Source organism: Cylas formicarius, unplaced genomic scaffold (assembly GCF_029955315.1).
Source record: "Cylas formicarius isolate icCylForm1 unplaced genomic scaffold, icCylForm1.1 PGA_scaffold_2__14_contigs__length_35257938, whole genome shotgun sequence".
NCBI lineage: Eukaryota > Metazoa > Arthropoda > Insecta > Coleoptera > Brentidae > Cylas > Cylas formicarius.
The window spans coordinates 20,294,382-20,312,818 of NW_026844319.1; the positions used below are offsets into that span (position 1 = coordinate 20,294,382).

Here is an 18,437-nt window from a genome sequence, read left to right on the forward strand (position 1 = left end):
TCCAAAATTGTGGACTAATATCACTCCCGGTTAGCTGTAATATTACTATAGTATTGTACGCAAATGCAATTAAATGTAAGGACAGTCTTATACAAGATAATAACAGAAGAAATAATCAGTATTACTGAGTGAGTGACTGAACTTTTTTTATTAGTTATTGCTTTCTTGCATTCTTTTTCTTTTTCTTAGCGATTGACCTTTTTTCGTAGTTACCGTAATATCAACATGAATTTAGAAATCTCGTCGGACATTTATTTCTGCCAATTTAATTGAAAAATTCAACAACTCAACTCCCGTGGAGAAATAAATATGAATAATTCCTAAAACGTATTTATAATTACGTCCATTTTCTACAAATCGCTTTTGCGCCATTTTCATTACTTAAAAGCGTGATAGTAGATCTTGCTTATAAAAACTGCCAAACTAACCATAAAGCAACAAAAAACTTAGCCACAGCACCATAAAACAATATTTCTCTTAAAGTGAAGCGTTGGTCCCAGTTCATTGTTCTTTTAAAAGTGTCAATTTTACTAAAACGCCAGCATTGAACAATTTAAATTAAATTAATTTTAAACCAACCAATATTCGGAAATTAAATAAAGAATTACTTTAATGACATTTTACATTTTCCCAACCAGGAATAAATATATAAATTCTACAATGGGACTAAACAATTGTGTCACCCAACATTATCCTAAGATCTTCACTAAGAAAAGCATGGAGCTTTTGTAATACGGTTACTTGTATGCCGAGTCACAATTCATCAATAGACCCAAATGTTTTGCTGAAATCTACTAAGAATCTCATTATTGAAATTTATTTGTAGTAAATCAATAGTGACCGTCCGAAAAGAAGGTCCTAGGATTTCGAAACATTAATCTGACGTTCTCACAGGCGCTGTTAGACAAGAATTAATCTGGGAGCAACACTTGATAGAACTGTTCGGAGACGAAAGATCTCAGAGAAGAGGAACAACCTTACAATTCTCACTGCAGAAATGAAATCGCAAAAATTAAAAGCAATAAATCACCAGGTGAAGATTCTACGCTGGCAGAACAATTTAAACACCTTAGCGACGACGTTATAAATAGACTGACTCACATACTCAATGCAATTTACGAAAGCGGACATATACCCGAGGACTGGCTAACATCCACATAAATACGTCTGCCTAAAAAGCACAAAGCGAGGCAGTGCGAGGATCACAGAACAATCTGCCTGATGAGCCACGCGGCAAAGATTCTGTTGTGAATCATTTTTAACCGAATCCGCTCCAAATAACACGATTACCTAGCCCGATCTCAGTACGGGTTCAGAAGAGAAATAGGAACTAGAGAGGCCACCCTTTGTCTAACCTTAATGGCCGAAAGACATTTGGAAATGAAACGGGAACTCTATGTCTGTTTTGTGGATTATAAGAAAGCCTTTGATCGCAAACAACATCAAAAAGTAATAGAAATTCTGCAAGAGGTCGGGTTGGATAGTCACGATATAATTATGATATGCAACATAGTCTGGAACCAAAAGGGATGCGTTCGAACAGTAGACGGTAACACTTCCTATATAAAGATCGAAAGAGATGTCCGCCAACGGCATGGTGATCAATAACCTCAGATACGCAGGCGATACCGTAGTCATAGGAATCGAAAGAACAGCTGCAAACGATGTCCCACCCTTGAAAATGTAGAGAGCTGCATGTACTTGGACAGAGAAATCAATAATCATCTCGACTATTCGAGAGAAATCAAGAGACGCATTGAAATAGCTAGGGCGGGTTTCGTGAAGATGCGTAGTGTGCTCTGTAAACCACGTCTGTCCATTGGAGTAAGACTAAGAACACTCAAGGATATGCGACATTAAAGCGGAAGGATCTCAGAAGGCAGGAAGCGTTTGAAATGTGGGAATATAGACGAATGCTACGCATATGCTGCACTACTAGAAGGACCAATCTAGAAGTACTAGCTAGAATGGATACCCTCCCCCAGATAACGAACACAACAAAAATCAGAAAAATATCTCGGTCATATAATGCGACACATAGAATATGAAGAGCTGTAACTAATACTGCAATTAATGATTGAGGGAAGACGGCGTATAGGAAGAAAAAATAAAAATCGTAGTTGAGAAACATACGAGACTAGACAGACACATCTATCAAGCCCAATATAGATATGAATTTGCTGTGACAGCCACCCTCAACAGAGACGTTGTCAGTTGAGAAGTAGGGGGTGTTTTTTTTCGATGTATAGAACTTTAAATTGCAATAAAACAACGATGGATTATTCGATTGACATGAATTTTATTTATCCGAAAGATAATCTTGTGGCATTACATTTTATATGTGATTTCTGGCATATGACCGAAACGGCTGGGGCGGATTTAGTCCAATCTGGACGTCCAATTTTCGATGACTTTTTCTTCCAACATTTGTGGCCGTACATCGGCAATAACACGGCGAATGTTGTCTTCCAAATGGTCAAGCGTTTGTGGCTTATCCGCATAGACCAATGACGTTACATAGCCCCACAAAAAGTAGTCTAGCGGTGTTAAATCACAAAATCATGGAGGCCAATTCACAGGTCCAAAACGTGAAATTAGATGGTCACCAAACGTGTCTCAATAAATCGATTGTGGCACGAGCTGTGTGACATGTTGCGCCGTCTTGTTGAAACCACATCTCCTGGATATCATGGTTATTCAATTCAGGAATGAAAGAGTTAGAAATCATAGCTCTATACCGATCACCATTAACTGTAACGTTCTGGCCATCATCGTTTTTGAAGAAGTACGGACCAATGATTCCACCAGCTCATAAAGCGCACCAAACAGTCAGTTTTTCTGGATGTAACGGTGTTTCGACATACACTTGACGATTAGTTTCGCTCCAAATGCGGCAGTTTTGTTTGTTGACGTAGCCATTCAACGAGAAGTGCGCTTCATCGCTAAACAAAATTTGTTTATGAAAATCGGGAACAACGACAATCTCGTTTTGAGTCCATTCGACGAATCTACGCCTTACTTGATGATCGTTTGGCTTCAATTGTTGCACTAGTTGGATTTTGTAAGCACGTAAACCAAGATCCTTAAGTGGATGGACACAGATCCACTTCCTGTGCTCGATGTCGGATGGACTCATTCGGGTCTTCCTCAATGCTACGCTCTACAGCAGCAATAGCTTCTTCTGTATGCACCGTACGGCGTTTCTGGGGATGCTAGTTATCAATAAGAGTAAACGTGGTGCGAAAACGTTCCATGGTTAATCGAATTAACTGCTGTGATTGACGATTTTGTCGACGATAAAATGGACGTAGAGCGCGATACGTATTCCGCACAGAACCATTATTTTCGAAACATTGCACTATTTGCAAGCGTTGTTCAGGCGTGAGTCTATTCATGACGAATTGCCAAACCAAAGTGAGCTGTTAAATCGATCGCCATCTTGAACAGTAATGCCAACTTAAAGTTCTATACATCGACACCTTATACAAAAGGAAATGGTCCTATTATTGAACACTGAGGCACCCCAATAAGTAAGAATTAATAAGAAGTTCCTAATGATGGAGCCGATATTACAATCCAGACAGCTCAGCGTAAATGAAAGTTGATTATAAATATTCAGTTTTATTTGTTCTTAAACGAGTTAGAAAAGTTCTTGTTTTCTTGCGTTTATGTTAGCGGTTTACTTAGCGAACGAAAAGCACATTCTTGTAAAGGAGAGAAATAAGCAGTAATATCGGAAAAAACGGCAAAATGGGTTTTTGCCTTTTTTTCGCGTGGTATTTCCACGTCCTTGTTTATTTTACCGTAATTACTTTCGGAAACGATTTATCTTGCGTTAGAGAATTTTATTGTGTGCAAAGGCGACATCGCACACGGCCTGGGATGAAAATGGATCGCTAGGTGCGACCATATTGTTTTAATTGTCGTAAATTTTCCCGTCCTTTCAACCAAAAAAAATAATAATAATAAAACGTAACATTTTTGTAAGGGTAAATCTGTTTGCCCCCATTGTTTATTTTTCAGAGAAATCCGCGCAATGGGGAAAACGGCGTTCACAAAATTAAACAAAGCAAACGGGATTGCGATTTTAAAATCTACTTTGGAAATGTGGGGCTTTTCATATTTACCGGATAATCCGGTCTAAGGAGATAATGGATTTTTTCACGAATAAATCAGCAAAAGCCGAGTCCGCAAAAAGCCACGTTGCAGCTCTCTAAAAACAAAAACAAATCGAACAACCTACTCGATCGAGGCTATTGACGCTGCTACCTATTAGGTATCAACAATGAAACGCTAGAGGATACAGAGCATTTTAGAAATGCACTTTATTAAATAACTGGTTTTAAAAAAGTAACTGCAATATACAAAACGTTCAAATATTACGCTGCCAATCTTTATGGCTGGTGTCATTCTATCCAAGAAGTTCATATAATATTATTGAAATTGAACCTTGGAACTTATGAAAGCAAGTGGCTTTAGTTTGGCTGTAACACGTTACGAAATATTCTCGTCACTCAGTTTCCTACAGCGAATTTTTTGATTGTTAAACAATTAATTTATTTTTCTACTCCCGTCTGTAAAATACCTAATTACCCATCGATCTAGCGTGCGGGAAGCGTCGCTTTACCACGCCAGTTTCCTTTCCCACGCCACTTCGGACATTTCCGAGATTTTACCGCACGGATTTGGAAGCAATCGGATGTTTTCGGAGATATTTCCCACGCTTTGAATTTTGACGTTTGTCAATTCTGACGGTCATGTCAGTGAATGTCTTCGTGTTGTTTTACGAAAATGTACCTAAAAATTAACTGTCGTAAAAAAAGTATAGTATTCGACACGTTTGGTAAACTTTTTAAGTCGTTTGTTTATCAAACGCTCGCTCCGGTGCGCTCCGCTCGTGCCAAATAAACTCGTGAGTCAAATGCCGTTTACCGCACTTGTTGCATAATATGCTATTACCATGTTTTTAAAAAATGATTTTGCGGCTTTTAGTCTCAACAAAAATCGCGACAAGAAAATAAACCGAGAAGTCAAACAAATGGTATTTTTTGTTGCGAGAAAAAAGAAAAAATTAGTATTGCTATTTTTTCTTGTTGTACATATTTCTTTAAGTTAAATTATTATCTCAATATCAATTGTTGAAATCTGGACATGTACTTAAGAAACACCATGTACGGTAAGGTAAATCAAATATACACGCTAGGTAAGCTAAGTGAGAATCTAAAAATGTAATTGATGCTATTCAAGTAAACGATATTGACATATATATTATATTTAATACTATTTACAAAACTTCTAGATTTCTCATCGGGGATTGTTATTGAATCGAATTTGATGATACTTCGCCAATCATCCTGTTGGCTTCTTCACAACTTAACTGAAACTGGCTCGCATTCTATTAAATACCTGCTTATATATTGTTCGGGGGTAACAACCTAGAGGAGGGGCATGAAGATTGTCTCGGATGATTTATTCCGATATTAGTGACACTTACAGACCGGAGTCGCGATTAAGATTGTTTGGTTGCTTATAGATTTCTATAGATTCTCGGATTTTTCGTTAGCAGAAGAATTGAATACAGACAATAATTTCAGTTTAATCGAATAAAATTTTATGTGGAATTTTGTGATTGTGTTCTCATGCTGGCGAGTTTATTTGACTTAAAGCTCTTTGAACCTAGTTGTCCCGTTCTGTCTCTCCAATGTATTCTTTACCGCATATGCATCGAATGCTGTAAAATACTGGTATCTGAAACGGAATTTTGACTTTGACGGATCGAAGATGTTGAAAGAGTTTTAGCCAAATCTGGTTTTGACTATATATTTCTTAGGAACTATTGGTCAGTGATATTTTGAGTGTAAGTGTGGTGTTGCTTTAGGAGTCACTGTCTTTGGATGATTGTGATGAAGTATATTTTGTGATGGAACACTAATATGTGTTTTAATTCAAGGTTCATTGACTCGGGTTGAGATAGTTTTACGGCTCTGTAAACGAGAGAGTTGATAACCAATGATTTTTGGATCGGCAGGTGTAGACGAAAGTGGGCGCAGGTATATATTCTGACGTACGTAAAATGATTCAATGTTAGGTCTCATTTTGTATTGATAGGAACATCTAAGAATGGAAGATTGATGTTAGTTTCTAATTCAATGGGTCAAAACGTATGTTAGGCTGTATAGAGCTTAAGTCGCTAAGAAAGTCTAGTAGGGATTCTTTACCATGAGACCAAATAAGAAAAGTATTAGCAATATAGCGTTTCCATAATTTTGGTTTTTGATGGAAGGTGTCGAGAGCTATCTTCTCAAAGGCTTCCTAAATTCGCGATGACTGCTGATAATGGAGAACCCATAATTGTTCCGACGTTTGTTGTTGTTATAAGAAAAATATGTTCCAGACAAGCAGATGAAAAATGTTTCGGATTTTAATATATCTGAAGAAGTTTTGTAAATAGTATTACAGTAGCCTGTGGAAGTTTCTTTGAAAAATTAAACCACATGTACTTGTTGGACTTGGTAACGTTATACGTAGTCCAAAATTTTTTAGTTGGAAAGAGCAGTTTCGAAAACCTAAGAAAGGAAATTTAAAAAAAAATCCATTTTCTGTTTTCCGCAAACCTACGAATAAGGGAGAATGTTAACCTCAGTGAACTACACTGCTTTATACAAAAGTGGCAGATAGTAACGGAAATTCTTGTCTTTCTCATGCTCATTTAAATAAATTGAAAAATCGGCTGTTCTCGTTGCTACAAATACGCTCAGCAAATTGATATAATTAAGGGTTCAAAATATTTTTGCAGGATTATTATTTCATATAATAATTATTAGTAGGTCTTTTACATACACAAGATTGTCATCGTCAAAAATAATCAATGTATGATGACAACCACTTAGTTCAAAGCACTAATATATAACAATTTATTACTACATTTATCCGGCAATTTGGATAAATGTGTATGACATTACTACCCGTCTACCTTTAAATAAAATTTTCCTCATAAACCTACGTTTAAGTGAAATTCGCATTTTTCATCTACAATTTTTTTTTTCAAAAATCAAGGCATTCATTGGTATTCGTATTGGTACATAACGTAACTCGTCGTGGCTGAGAAAGAGAAGGGAACAAGCGATAACACAAACTGGCGAGACGGCACGGGTCAGTCCTAAACTAGCCGCCAACAGCATGATGGACGCCATTTAAGGGTCAAGACGTACTTTTAAACTACGAATTTGAAAGCATTTACGAAAAACGAATATTGATAATTTAGGACACGTTATGATTTGCCGGCCTATCGTAAACAGAAAGCCCTTCACCCTTAATAAACCGAGCAATAAATCAATAACAATCCTGTTTCCAAAGGTCTATCACTACAGTGAGGTAATTTTATTTTAGTAGTATCGATAAATTAGAAATTTTAAAATCAATTAATTTGCCATTAGTGGTCTTACATTCGTTAGGTTTAGACTGTGGGTTGGAGAAAATTTCTACTACCGAATGGAGGAAAGTAACGAACCAAAAAGTGTCATTTGAATATGTGAATCCTTTTACTACTTTAGGAAGCTAAATTTTATATAGTACAATTGCACATCTGACGACGTTTACTGTAACTTCCGTGAAACTCTAACTAAGCAAGTAAAAAAAACTGCTAATAATCTATATTTTTTAATGTAAAATTTGTCTACAGGTCTTCAGTGGGCGTGGAAGCTGCCAATGGGAGGACAGTGGAATTAACTGGCATTCAGTGTGTACCTTACGTCGATTCCTTGATAATAATTCACTAGAAAGGAAGGCACGATATGACAGAGGCATAATGGGGATGGTGATACAAAGTGAACTCACAGGAAAGTATGCCAGATGTATAAGAGTAATCAGACTCCGTCACTTGAATCTTTGCAGCAGAAATTAAAATAAAATGGTCGATTTACTGGCAATAGTGAAACATTGCGGCTATTTCTGCACAAAATCGGATTTAGACTTAAAATTGTTGATAACGGTTGGTGACATGGTGACAAGACTGGTATCGACACCTATGACACTATAAAAAAAGGTAGCAAAATTCTTCGTCCTATTACATTTTAAATGTACCTCCATGTAGAGGATCCATTTTACGCCCACGCTTTGCTACTTTCAACAAAAAAACATTAAAAAGTGCTCATTAGACTACCATGAGTGGACAACTAAACTTTTTGGAACTTTTTGGAAATTGGGTGAAAAATTCTCTTCTTCCAAATATCCCACCAGTTGGCGTAATCGTTTATCGCAGCACTTTAGCCAAAAAAGTACCAACGATCAGCAGCTAAAAAGAGGTATTGCAAGAGTTCCTTAATCAAAATGAAGATACTGACACAAAAACACTAGTTGAAGTTTTAAGAACCAAATCGTAGGATAAATTATTTCGTGGACGCGGTCATATAATATAAGTAATATAAACTCCAAAATGCCCGCCTATGTAATTGATGCAATTAAAACTCAGTGTGAATTAATACCAGAGAGCAGTTAGAGAAAATGTGTTAATTAAGTAAATACGGTAAATAAACCTATTCACTAATTCGATCCCTAGACAACATAAGAAAACCCTACATTTATATAAACTCTTTTTTTTGTTTCATTGTAAAAGTACTACAATTTAATAATACACCGTGTATATTCTTCATCAACAGAACTTTGCATCCGAATCTGACAAAATTAATCGACTAAAAATTTACGCCCAGGTGTAATAAAGCGACGCAGCGGTATATTTAACCACACTTTAACGTGTAATTGCTGAAGTTTGCTCGATACCAACCGGGCCGTAATACACTGGTACAACACGTGTATTATTAAACTTCCCCGTTTAAATTTGGGGCTCGTCTCGTATATATACCCGCTCGTTGCCGAGTTAAACCCACCGACTTTTGATAAACGTACAACCCTTTGTGCCCTTAAAATTTCCAATTTTGCTTTCGGCGGCTTTTTGTTGGGTTGCCGGTCTGCCATTGTCTGCAAAATGGTTGAACTGTTTCGTTTGTGTTTGGCCGTGACTTTTTTTATACCGTAGAATGCGGCAAAGAGATTTTTTAAATCGATTTGGAACGGGAACCGTTAAAACTCTTTATGGTTTTATTCAAAACAAATTTTAACGGGTTCTGTAATCTAAAACGGCGATTCTTCTGTGTCGGTCAGGATTGCGCGCGATACGCGCTATCCAACCCGAACAACTGACAGTTAGTTAGTTAGTTTGTTTTCTGTTCCGTCCCAATTTGAAACGCGTTTGTGATTTGTCGATTTTTTTTGCTTACCGATAGTTTGGCGGATGAGCATTGTAAATTAGTGGGCGGAGTCACGTTTATTATTCGTGTGTTCATATCGCTCACTGGGTACATCCACAAAACAATAGTTCCGAGAAAATCGGTGATTTAGGAAAATAAAAAGAGAAATATTGACATGACTCATATCAATTCTCCTATTTATAACAACATTTATAGTGATATGTCTTTATAAATTATATATTGATTTGTATTATTCTCTCCTTAAAAGAAAAAATATTTTTTGAGGTTGTTTTTTAAATTTTTTTAAATTTTGCGCCGTTATTGATTTGATTTGATTTGATAAAACAGTTTTATTATAACATTTTATTATAAACATATAATACAACAGGCACATAGTAACTTTAAAAAAACGCAAACTGGAAATTAATAAAACACTAAAAAATGTGCCTTTATAAACTTTGGCACGGAAACAATAACTACAAAAAACACCGAAAATCTGTAACTAAAAAACAACCGACCTATAGTTTTTGATACATGTCGATAAGTCAGTTAAGTAGTCTTTTAACATGTAAACAATAAAAAATAACGGACCTATTGTTTTTGGTAAAGAGCTACTGTTCAAATTATAAGAAACAAAAATTATGGCACTTAAACAAAAGCTAAGCTATTCTACAGTAAAAGCAACAACCAACAGACCTGATTTATGCAAAATAAAAAGTACTGTTTTCAAAGTAACTAAAAAACCGTGACATTTCAGTCTTTGGCACCGTTCAGGCTATTACAAAAGTGACTGTGACATTTTTTAATAGCATTTCTTTTTAGCAAATCCGCTAAGTCATTAAACTTTTTCTTTGGAATTGGTGCAAAAGATGTAAAAGTCGCGCCTGCTCGCATTTTTCTTTGCGCAATGTTTATGCTTCTGTAATCAGTTTCACTAAAAGATCTTTTATAGAAAAATGTGTCAGGAGCATCGTTTTCTACTTAGAAAACACCAGTTATTTATTTTGACAATATCGCCCGAACTGTCCCAATGAAAGTTAAAAGAAGTTTAAGCTTATTTAGTTTTGTTCATGTCGATTACTTGTGACTTGAATGGAATCAAAAGTGGCTGAAATTTGAAGCTATCGAGTTATGGAAACAAACTTATTTGTCGATGATGTACAAAAAATTTAAATAGTCTGAGGGTTATGAGCAAAAACTGAAAATTGAGTCTCCCTTACAAAGAAAATTGGCCGTGACTAAAGCACTATGATTTCATTGCCTGTTTCTTTCATCATCATCGGGGGCTCCAACTTTTGTTTAAAATATAAATGCCATATAATTGCAGTTTTGCACATTTTTTTTTCTCGAAAACCATTTTTTCTACTCCCTTCTGTAAAATACTTAATTACCCACCAATCTAGCGTGCGGGAAGCGTCACTTTACCACGTCAGTTTCGTTTCACATGAATCCGAGCCACTTCGGACATTTCCGGGATTTTACCGCACGAATTTGGGAGCAAACGGATATTTCGGAGATATTTCCGACGCTTTGAAATTTGACGTTTGTCAATTCTGACGGTCATGTCAGTGAATGTATTGGTGGTTTTTTGCGAAAATGTACCCAAAAACTAACGGTCGTGGAAAAAGTATAGTATGCAACCCGTTCGGTAAACTTGTTAACTCACTCGTTTATTAAAAACTCGCTCCGCTCGTGTCAAATAAACTCGTGAGTCAAATGTATACGTATATGTTGCATAATATACTATTTCTGAGGGTCGTCCCGAATGTTAAGAACGTGGCAATTTGCTATGGGCAGTGATGTAGGCCATATGGAGGGCAAAATTTTTTTTACCTACGATTGGAAATCGCTATAGCTGGAAAAAAACATTGAGTGAATATTTGAGAGCTACTTTCTACAGCGTGTCCGCAAAAACAATTTATTGATTATGCTAAAGTTACCTAGTGGTCCTCAAGGTTCATCAATGTTTTCATTGGAAAATTCTGTTGAAGATAACAAAATCATTAGTAGATCAGCCAAGATGAAAACCACAATTATACTCATATTACGTCCATGGCAATGTATATACTTCAATTCAGACATTGTGAAATTAGCTTAAAACAGAAATAAATATACAGAAACCATAAAACACAAGCTGTCACGAGGAATTTTGAATTAAGATCATAGATCATTGATATTCTACCAACGGTATGAATCATTTTTTCCAACACAGAAAGTCACAAACTTTGAATTTAAGAACGCAAAGTTTATTGACATAGATTTCATTGAATATTTTTGAAAATGTATTTGCCTCATCTGTAGATTTTAACACATGCAGAGATTCTTCAATTCTTCAATTACAGCCATAGTAAAGAAGCTGGTTTGACATTAAAATGACATCGATATTAGTAGATAAAAACACTAAAAGTGTGGCAGTACCTGAAAAGCTCTTCAACGACGACAACTATCCAACGTAAAGAACTAATTTCATGAAATCAATAGTCTGGACTACTTTAAACGAAAATTAAGCAACCTGTTTTACCTTTCAAAATGGAAATAACAAACAAATAAAATACGCATAGAAAATGTCTCCTAAATTATCACGATGGGTTGGAAAAAATTATCCTAAGAGAGCCCGAGAAGGGCGAACAATGCAAAATGTCTCGTCAGTGGGATATTGTCCGCTTCATTCGTCACGGACGTTGAAGGATCATTTAATAGAGCGTCGTAATCCGGTGATAAATGCGGTTAGAAGATGACCTTCCCCGGGAAACACTCGCTCAACAACATCGGGACACGACCGGAGAATATTTGGACCAGATCCGAGAATCAGTTTTCCAGGTAATTGTAGACAAAATAAAAACTATAGAAAAAAAATGACACAATGATAAAACATATTTATTTTCCAAAAAATTAAGGAGTTCCCTTAAATTTAGCTATTAGAGGCAGTAAATATCGCAAAATTGATGAGCCTCAGGCAGCTACACATTTTCTTTCTGAAAAGCGAACTCCACACACTTGACTCATTTCCTTGAAACTGTTAATGTAATCTAAGTATACTTTGGCAAAATGTTGCGCAAAAACTGCCATATCTACCCTGTTGACTTAAGTTTTTAGCCAAGTCGATTGTTGAACTCTGCAAGATCATATTGGTTGATTTAGAATCTCAACATTTTTCTATGGCGGCTTCAAAAGTTCCAGTTTTATTAGCATTAGCAACTATCCATAGAAAACACTCACTTGAAAAAATGTCAGTAGCCTATCATCTTTTTCTTCAATAAATAGAGGACAGACGCCACTAATGAAAATAAAAAATATATATCTAGAAACATCTCTTATAAAATATTAAAAAATATGTATTTATTATAAAAATTATCTTCTCCACACAATATTGAGGAGCACCCTGTATATCTAGTAGCTAGGAGAATATGATATGATATGAATGGACATTTGACGGATTCAAACCTATAATAAATATTTTTATTATTTATTTTGATAATTTAGTTATAATATGTCAATGCTAATAGTATAATATACAACAAGTGCGGAAAGCGGCATTTGACTCACGAGTTTATTTGACACGAACGGAGCGAGTTTTTAATAAACGAGTGAGTTAACAAGTTTACCGAACGAGTTGCATACTATACTTTTTCTACGACCGTTAGTTTTTGGTTACATTTTCACAAAACACGAATATATTCACTGACATGATCGCCATTCGGGGAGGGAAATATCCCCGAAAACATCCGATTGCTTCCAAACCCATGCGGTAAAATCCCAGAAACGTCCAAAGTGGCTCGGATGGGAAATGAAACGACGTGGTAAAGTGGCGCTTCCCGCACGCTATATCAGTGTGTAATAAGGCATTTTACAGACGGGAGTAGAAAAAAATAATTTAAAATATATTTCGTAAGTTTATTAGTTCAGTTTTTGAGTTAGAATTTCGATTTTCTTTCGTAGATCAATGATTCAATCCTAAGTGTTAATTTTATATTTTTGTTCTATGTGCATCTCAAAGCGTTCTTAAAGTAGACACAAATAAATTCAAAAATTCAAATGAATTCAAAAATCATCTTAATTTCTTCTTTCCCGAATCCTACGCAGGCAAATTAGACCCCACCCGCAAGCATCTTTTGTTGTTTTATAAATTTCTATTAAACGCTTCCATTAAATAATGTTCCCGACTGCGTGATAACCTTGTCCCAGTGTCTTCTTCATTATGGCGAAAATCTAACGCAAACACAACCGAAATGAAATTAATTTCGCCGAAATCTTACAGTAATCCTCTTTAAGTTTCGCGATGTGAAAATCTAAAATACGTCCCCATGGGCAAATATTTATCCTTTGACGGAGTGTTAATGCGTTCCGGGGGTGGTTTAATATGGCTTCCCTCAAAGCACCGAATCGCTTTGAAAATTTCCCAAATTATTCCTAAATAAACTCGGATCATTAAACCGCGTTTGTTAATAATATAGTTATTGTTTATTGTTCGGCGACAACACGAACAGGAGATAAAGGTCGGCCATGTTTATGCAACAGCCCCAGACAAATACGTCATAATTATGTGCTCTCTATATAAAAAGATTTTGATATTTCCATAGTTTAAACGGGTTAGTTTTGGTTAGTCTATTTTACATCAAACATAACCAACATAATTTAAAAAACGGAAATTCAGTTTCGTTGAAGTTGCCAATGGGGCGTTTATTCGACATCGACATTGATCTGGCTCTACACTACTAAACAAGGACATTCAACATTTTTTTGGAATAAACATCAACAATATAGATAGGGTTGCGCTAATTTGATTTGATTCGATCATAAAAGTTATTGCTCAAAAAATTTAAATTAAGCGTTTGAAAAATAATTGAAAAAGAAAACAATATTTGGGGCCCCTTCTGAAGGATATAGTTTGGGACACAAATTTATTAACAGAATTAAGGTTATTTTTTAATATTCAATTTACCACAGAAATTACCGGAAGATTTTTGGAATCATCCAGTATATTTGCGTAATTTTTTTTCTGATAAAGATTAAGAGAGCTCATTATGCACACATCAAACCTTCTAGGCCAACAAAAGCGGATTATCAAAATAAATAAATAGAAAGTTTGTTTTTTACGGTAGGTATTATGTTCGATAAGCATTTAAATAAATATTTCTAATTTTCAGAGTTCGATCTTGATTGGAGCATAAGTCCTTTTTCTAAACAGCATGTGAGTATTCTAGTTTTAGTTTAAATATTTTGAATTTTTTCCACGGATCAACCATCTTTGGGAAGGGTTCCCGATCCTAGTGACTCCCAACTATGTTGATGCAAATAGCGATAAACAAAATAAAAAAGCTACGGAGATGTACATTTTTAAAACCTTTATAACAAAACTAACTGAACTAAATTGACAGTACCGCGAAAAGCCGCATTTCTCCGTTAAACGAAGCCGCCTTGATCAGCGTACGGCTGCGCTTGCGCCATGGAACCTCCGCCCCCAAACGCCCAAGGCCAACTCAGTCGGCCGAGAAGGTCGGATCCGAAATTTTGCCTAAAACAGCCTCCACAGCTGGCGAAGGTGGAATAGTCGTTGTAGAATTCATTTGGACAGTGAGAACAATCAACGGGAATCTTGCGGCAGTGGTCCCTGCCAAAGCACCACGTCTGGTAAGAACTATCCATTCGCTGACACCCTGTCTGACAGGGGTTGCTGGGTTGAAACATCACAGGACTGCGACAAGAGGAACCGCATTGGGTGGTATGCCACTGACACCCTTGTGGTACGCACGGTTGTACCACGTGACAGCAACCTGTCGTAGGTCGAGGATAATACTGTACCGGATAAGGGTATGGTACGCGTACGGGTACGAAATTGGTGGTATTTTGACAGGTCGGAACAGGTACTGGAACCGGTGGAGTTGGAGACGGTGACGGTACAACCCCCGATGATTCAGACTGGATGTGGACTTGATTGGAAGTTTGCACAGTGATGTTAATCGGAACGGATATGTTATTATGGTTGCTGATTACGTTTTCTATCCGTACTTCCACCGGCACGGTGAAGTTGTTATTATTTACGTTTGTGGAGTTGATAGACGTTGAGGATTCGGGAACGACGTAAGGCGAGGGAGCCGGTGTTATTATTATACGGTCTGGGGTAGGCGACGATGGCACCGTAACGGTAGAGGAACACTGCTGGCAGCACCTGGCTCTACAACTACTGCAACAGTTATTTCCAGTAGCGCAACCTATGTTGCAGCTGTTGGTACACGAGGATCTACAGCTCTCACAGCTGGCACTGCTGCAGCATGAACTGTCCTCGCAGGCACTGACCACATTTACCAAAAATACTGCGAGTAGCACTGTCGATAGCGCCATCTGAAATTTAACTTGGAATAGGTGCGTCGCTAGCGAAAGAAAATGAAACTACTTGGAACCGCCCAATTCTTTCTGACCTTACTTCAAGGGATGTTTTTAAATAAATTATATCATGTTGAAGCAATTTATTATGCTATTCTATAAGAATTTTACAGAAATGACGAATTTGACATTCCGGAGATTGTCAACGTTTAAAAATAAGATATAATATAAATAATATGCAGAATCAGAACAAGACGCAGATCTTGCGAACCCACAATTATGTGACAATTTCACCTTAAAATTAACTAGGCCGTGGCTTGAAGTTAAGCTACCTAATTAATTAATTAATTATAAGTTTAGCTTGGCCCAACATCTAAAAATATTTTATTATTTATTTTAATTTTAAGATTGGACATTTCTTAGACAGTGACCGGCAAAGCGTTACAATATATTTGGGAAAAACAGGGAAAACATATTTTGGGGCAATCAATTGTGCATGTCTCACAACCTGAAAATTGATTTTGGCAAGAAAGTTCAACAAACGGATATAAAATCCTGAAAAATCAAGTTAATTTATTTTTGTGTTTAGTTGTTGTAGTTTTGTCAAGATATCGCACAAAATCCAAAAAGTGTTTAGACATTCATTTTAACATTAACATATGGCTGAAAAAATATAAAACGTATTTTTTGTAAATATTTTCTTACCCAATTTTGTTTTGTTCGATTCGGTTTAGTTATACCAAATGGCCTATTGCAATAGTAAACCTAATGTAAAGCAATTTAATGAATTATTGCTTCTAGTTGTTGTACAAGTGAAATTTGTGCAAATATAGCTAATTAAAATGATATTTTTCTACTTCCCACTCTAAAATACAGAAAGTTTCACTTTAAATGGTCAGCTTCTTTAAACACTGTCCCGAGCCATTAAACTCTGGCTTCGCTGAGCTCCGCTTGTACTATAAACTCGTAACTAAAGTATGCACTTTGTGCACTATTAAAAAAACTGTTATTACCCAAATGGCGATTAATTTGTTGATACTGACTTTTAAGATTACAAGTAATTATTCTAACGAATAAGAAATAAGTCAACATAGAGATATTAAAAATAGTAGATTAGAGAGTATTAGTTATGTTCAAAGAAAGTCAATTTTACTTCAGGGGAGCTATCGGAAAGGAAAAGAATCTAAATTTTTAATTCAGTAAAAATTATTTCCTAAAAAATAACAATATTTCAATTGGGTACTGTGTATTTGTGTATGTATATCTGACGATTTCATATCCATTTATTCAACCTTCCCGCCATACCAGTAATCTCAAGGTATATATCAAAATCGATTTTCCGATTATCACACACCACAAAAAAATTTTTCATAATTTAATGTGAAGTGTGCGATACTAATAAAAAAAACTAGTCTCACCCGGGTCCAGCTGGTCATTGTAAAGACGATTTCAGTTCAGACTTTTACTTGTGCAGCTAGTCGACAGGTCACACGCGTCAAACAATCGTAATTTCAAGTTCGTTTCAGTTTTATCGTGGTTTCCAAATGACGGAACCCCTTTTTTTGGATTGGATTTGCCTATTCGGCTACGAAATAACGCGTATACACAGTGTATCGCAAATAACGACTGCAACATCTTTCTCGGCATCCTTAGAGCCGCCAGGAACTTTGGTTTAAACAGGTATAAGGGTACCGCAGGGAACTGTATGTTTTAATGATGCCTAGTCTAGCAGTCTGCAAGAATCAGTGAAGATAGATTTAAACGTAGAAATTTCAGTAGCAAACTCCGTGAAGTCTCAACTGATAATTACTATTGGTCGTCGATGGGATTTGCAAATACAAAGACGACTTCCACATGATATAACCAGTACAAAACCAATAACAAAAATTAGCTGAATACTAGATAGTGCTAGACAACCATACAACGTATGTTCTAAACGATATAATTTTGAACATACATCATGGTGAAATTTTAAAAATCTTTTTTTAACTATTTTAGGTATCTTCGTGAAATTTAGTAAATGGATTCTGTGAAGAGGCTACGCATATTTTTGTAGATAAAAATGGTATGCAGCTAACATTCTTTCATAGTCTACTTATTTCTAACATAAAAGCCACCCCCTGAGTTTTTCATGCCTGATGTCCCTTTATTCAAATTAATTAAATTAATATTTCGCTAAACTGCCTAATAATGTTTGCAGATACAAATACTCATTCGGTTAATTTAATTTTTTGCACTTAACAGTTAATCTCTGGCGATATAGTGAATTGCACAAATGCAGGAATTGCAATGGGACATAAGATCACCTTACTTCGGCATAGATTTTTTTGGGCTACCGCGTGCATGTATTTTGTTGCATCCGCAACAAAACGCAGCAAAACCTTAAAAAAATAGGCTTTTATCGCGGTCTTGAACCTCGCTGACCCACGTTCGCGTCCTTTTTCGAGTTCAAAACAATAATTATTATTAACTGCTCTTTATTTCGAGCAAACGACCCGCTTCATAAAATTACCAAGAAACGATTTGTTTGGAAATATTGTAGGCCTAAAAACGAACAACAATTATTGATAGGTTTGTTTTATATAACTTAAGAAAATCGTTAAATAATTAGCCTGCGCACTAAACTTTCACCAACCAAATTTTCAAAATTTCCACTAGCATATTGCTTGTTAAGGAAGCCAGTTTTCCACCTACGCTGCTGCGTGAGAACATTTTGCGTATGCTATATACAGCGTTTTCCTACGAGGATAGTTCTAGAGCTCATTTTAGGAACAAAACTTGTCTTAACTTAACTGGTGGGTGGCAAAAATTATCTATATTATCCAAAAAAATATTCTTTCTGGATATCATTGTCAAATTTGATAAAAG

At 36.0% G+C, this 18,437-nt stretch overlaps 1 protein-coding gene across 1 annotated transcript; it reads right to left on the minus strand.

The window, feature by feature from the left end:
• Positions 1–14,569: 14,569 nt before the first annotated feature.
• On the minus strand, positions 14,570–17,101 carry LOC132698257 (uncharacterized). The gene is made up of 2 exons (XM_060664226.1): positions 16,988–17,101; positions 14,570–15,587 (listed from the first exon to the last, which is right to left on the minus strand). The coding sequence occupies exons 1-2, from the start codon at positions 17,003–17,005 to the stop codon at positions 14,649–14,651; spliced, it is 957 nt and encodes a 318-aa protein (XP_060520209.1). The 5' UTR covers positions 17,006–17,101; the 3' UTR covers positions 14,570–14,648.
• Positions 17,102–18,437: the final 1,336 nt, after the last annotated feature.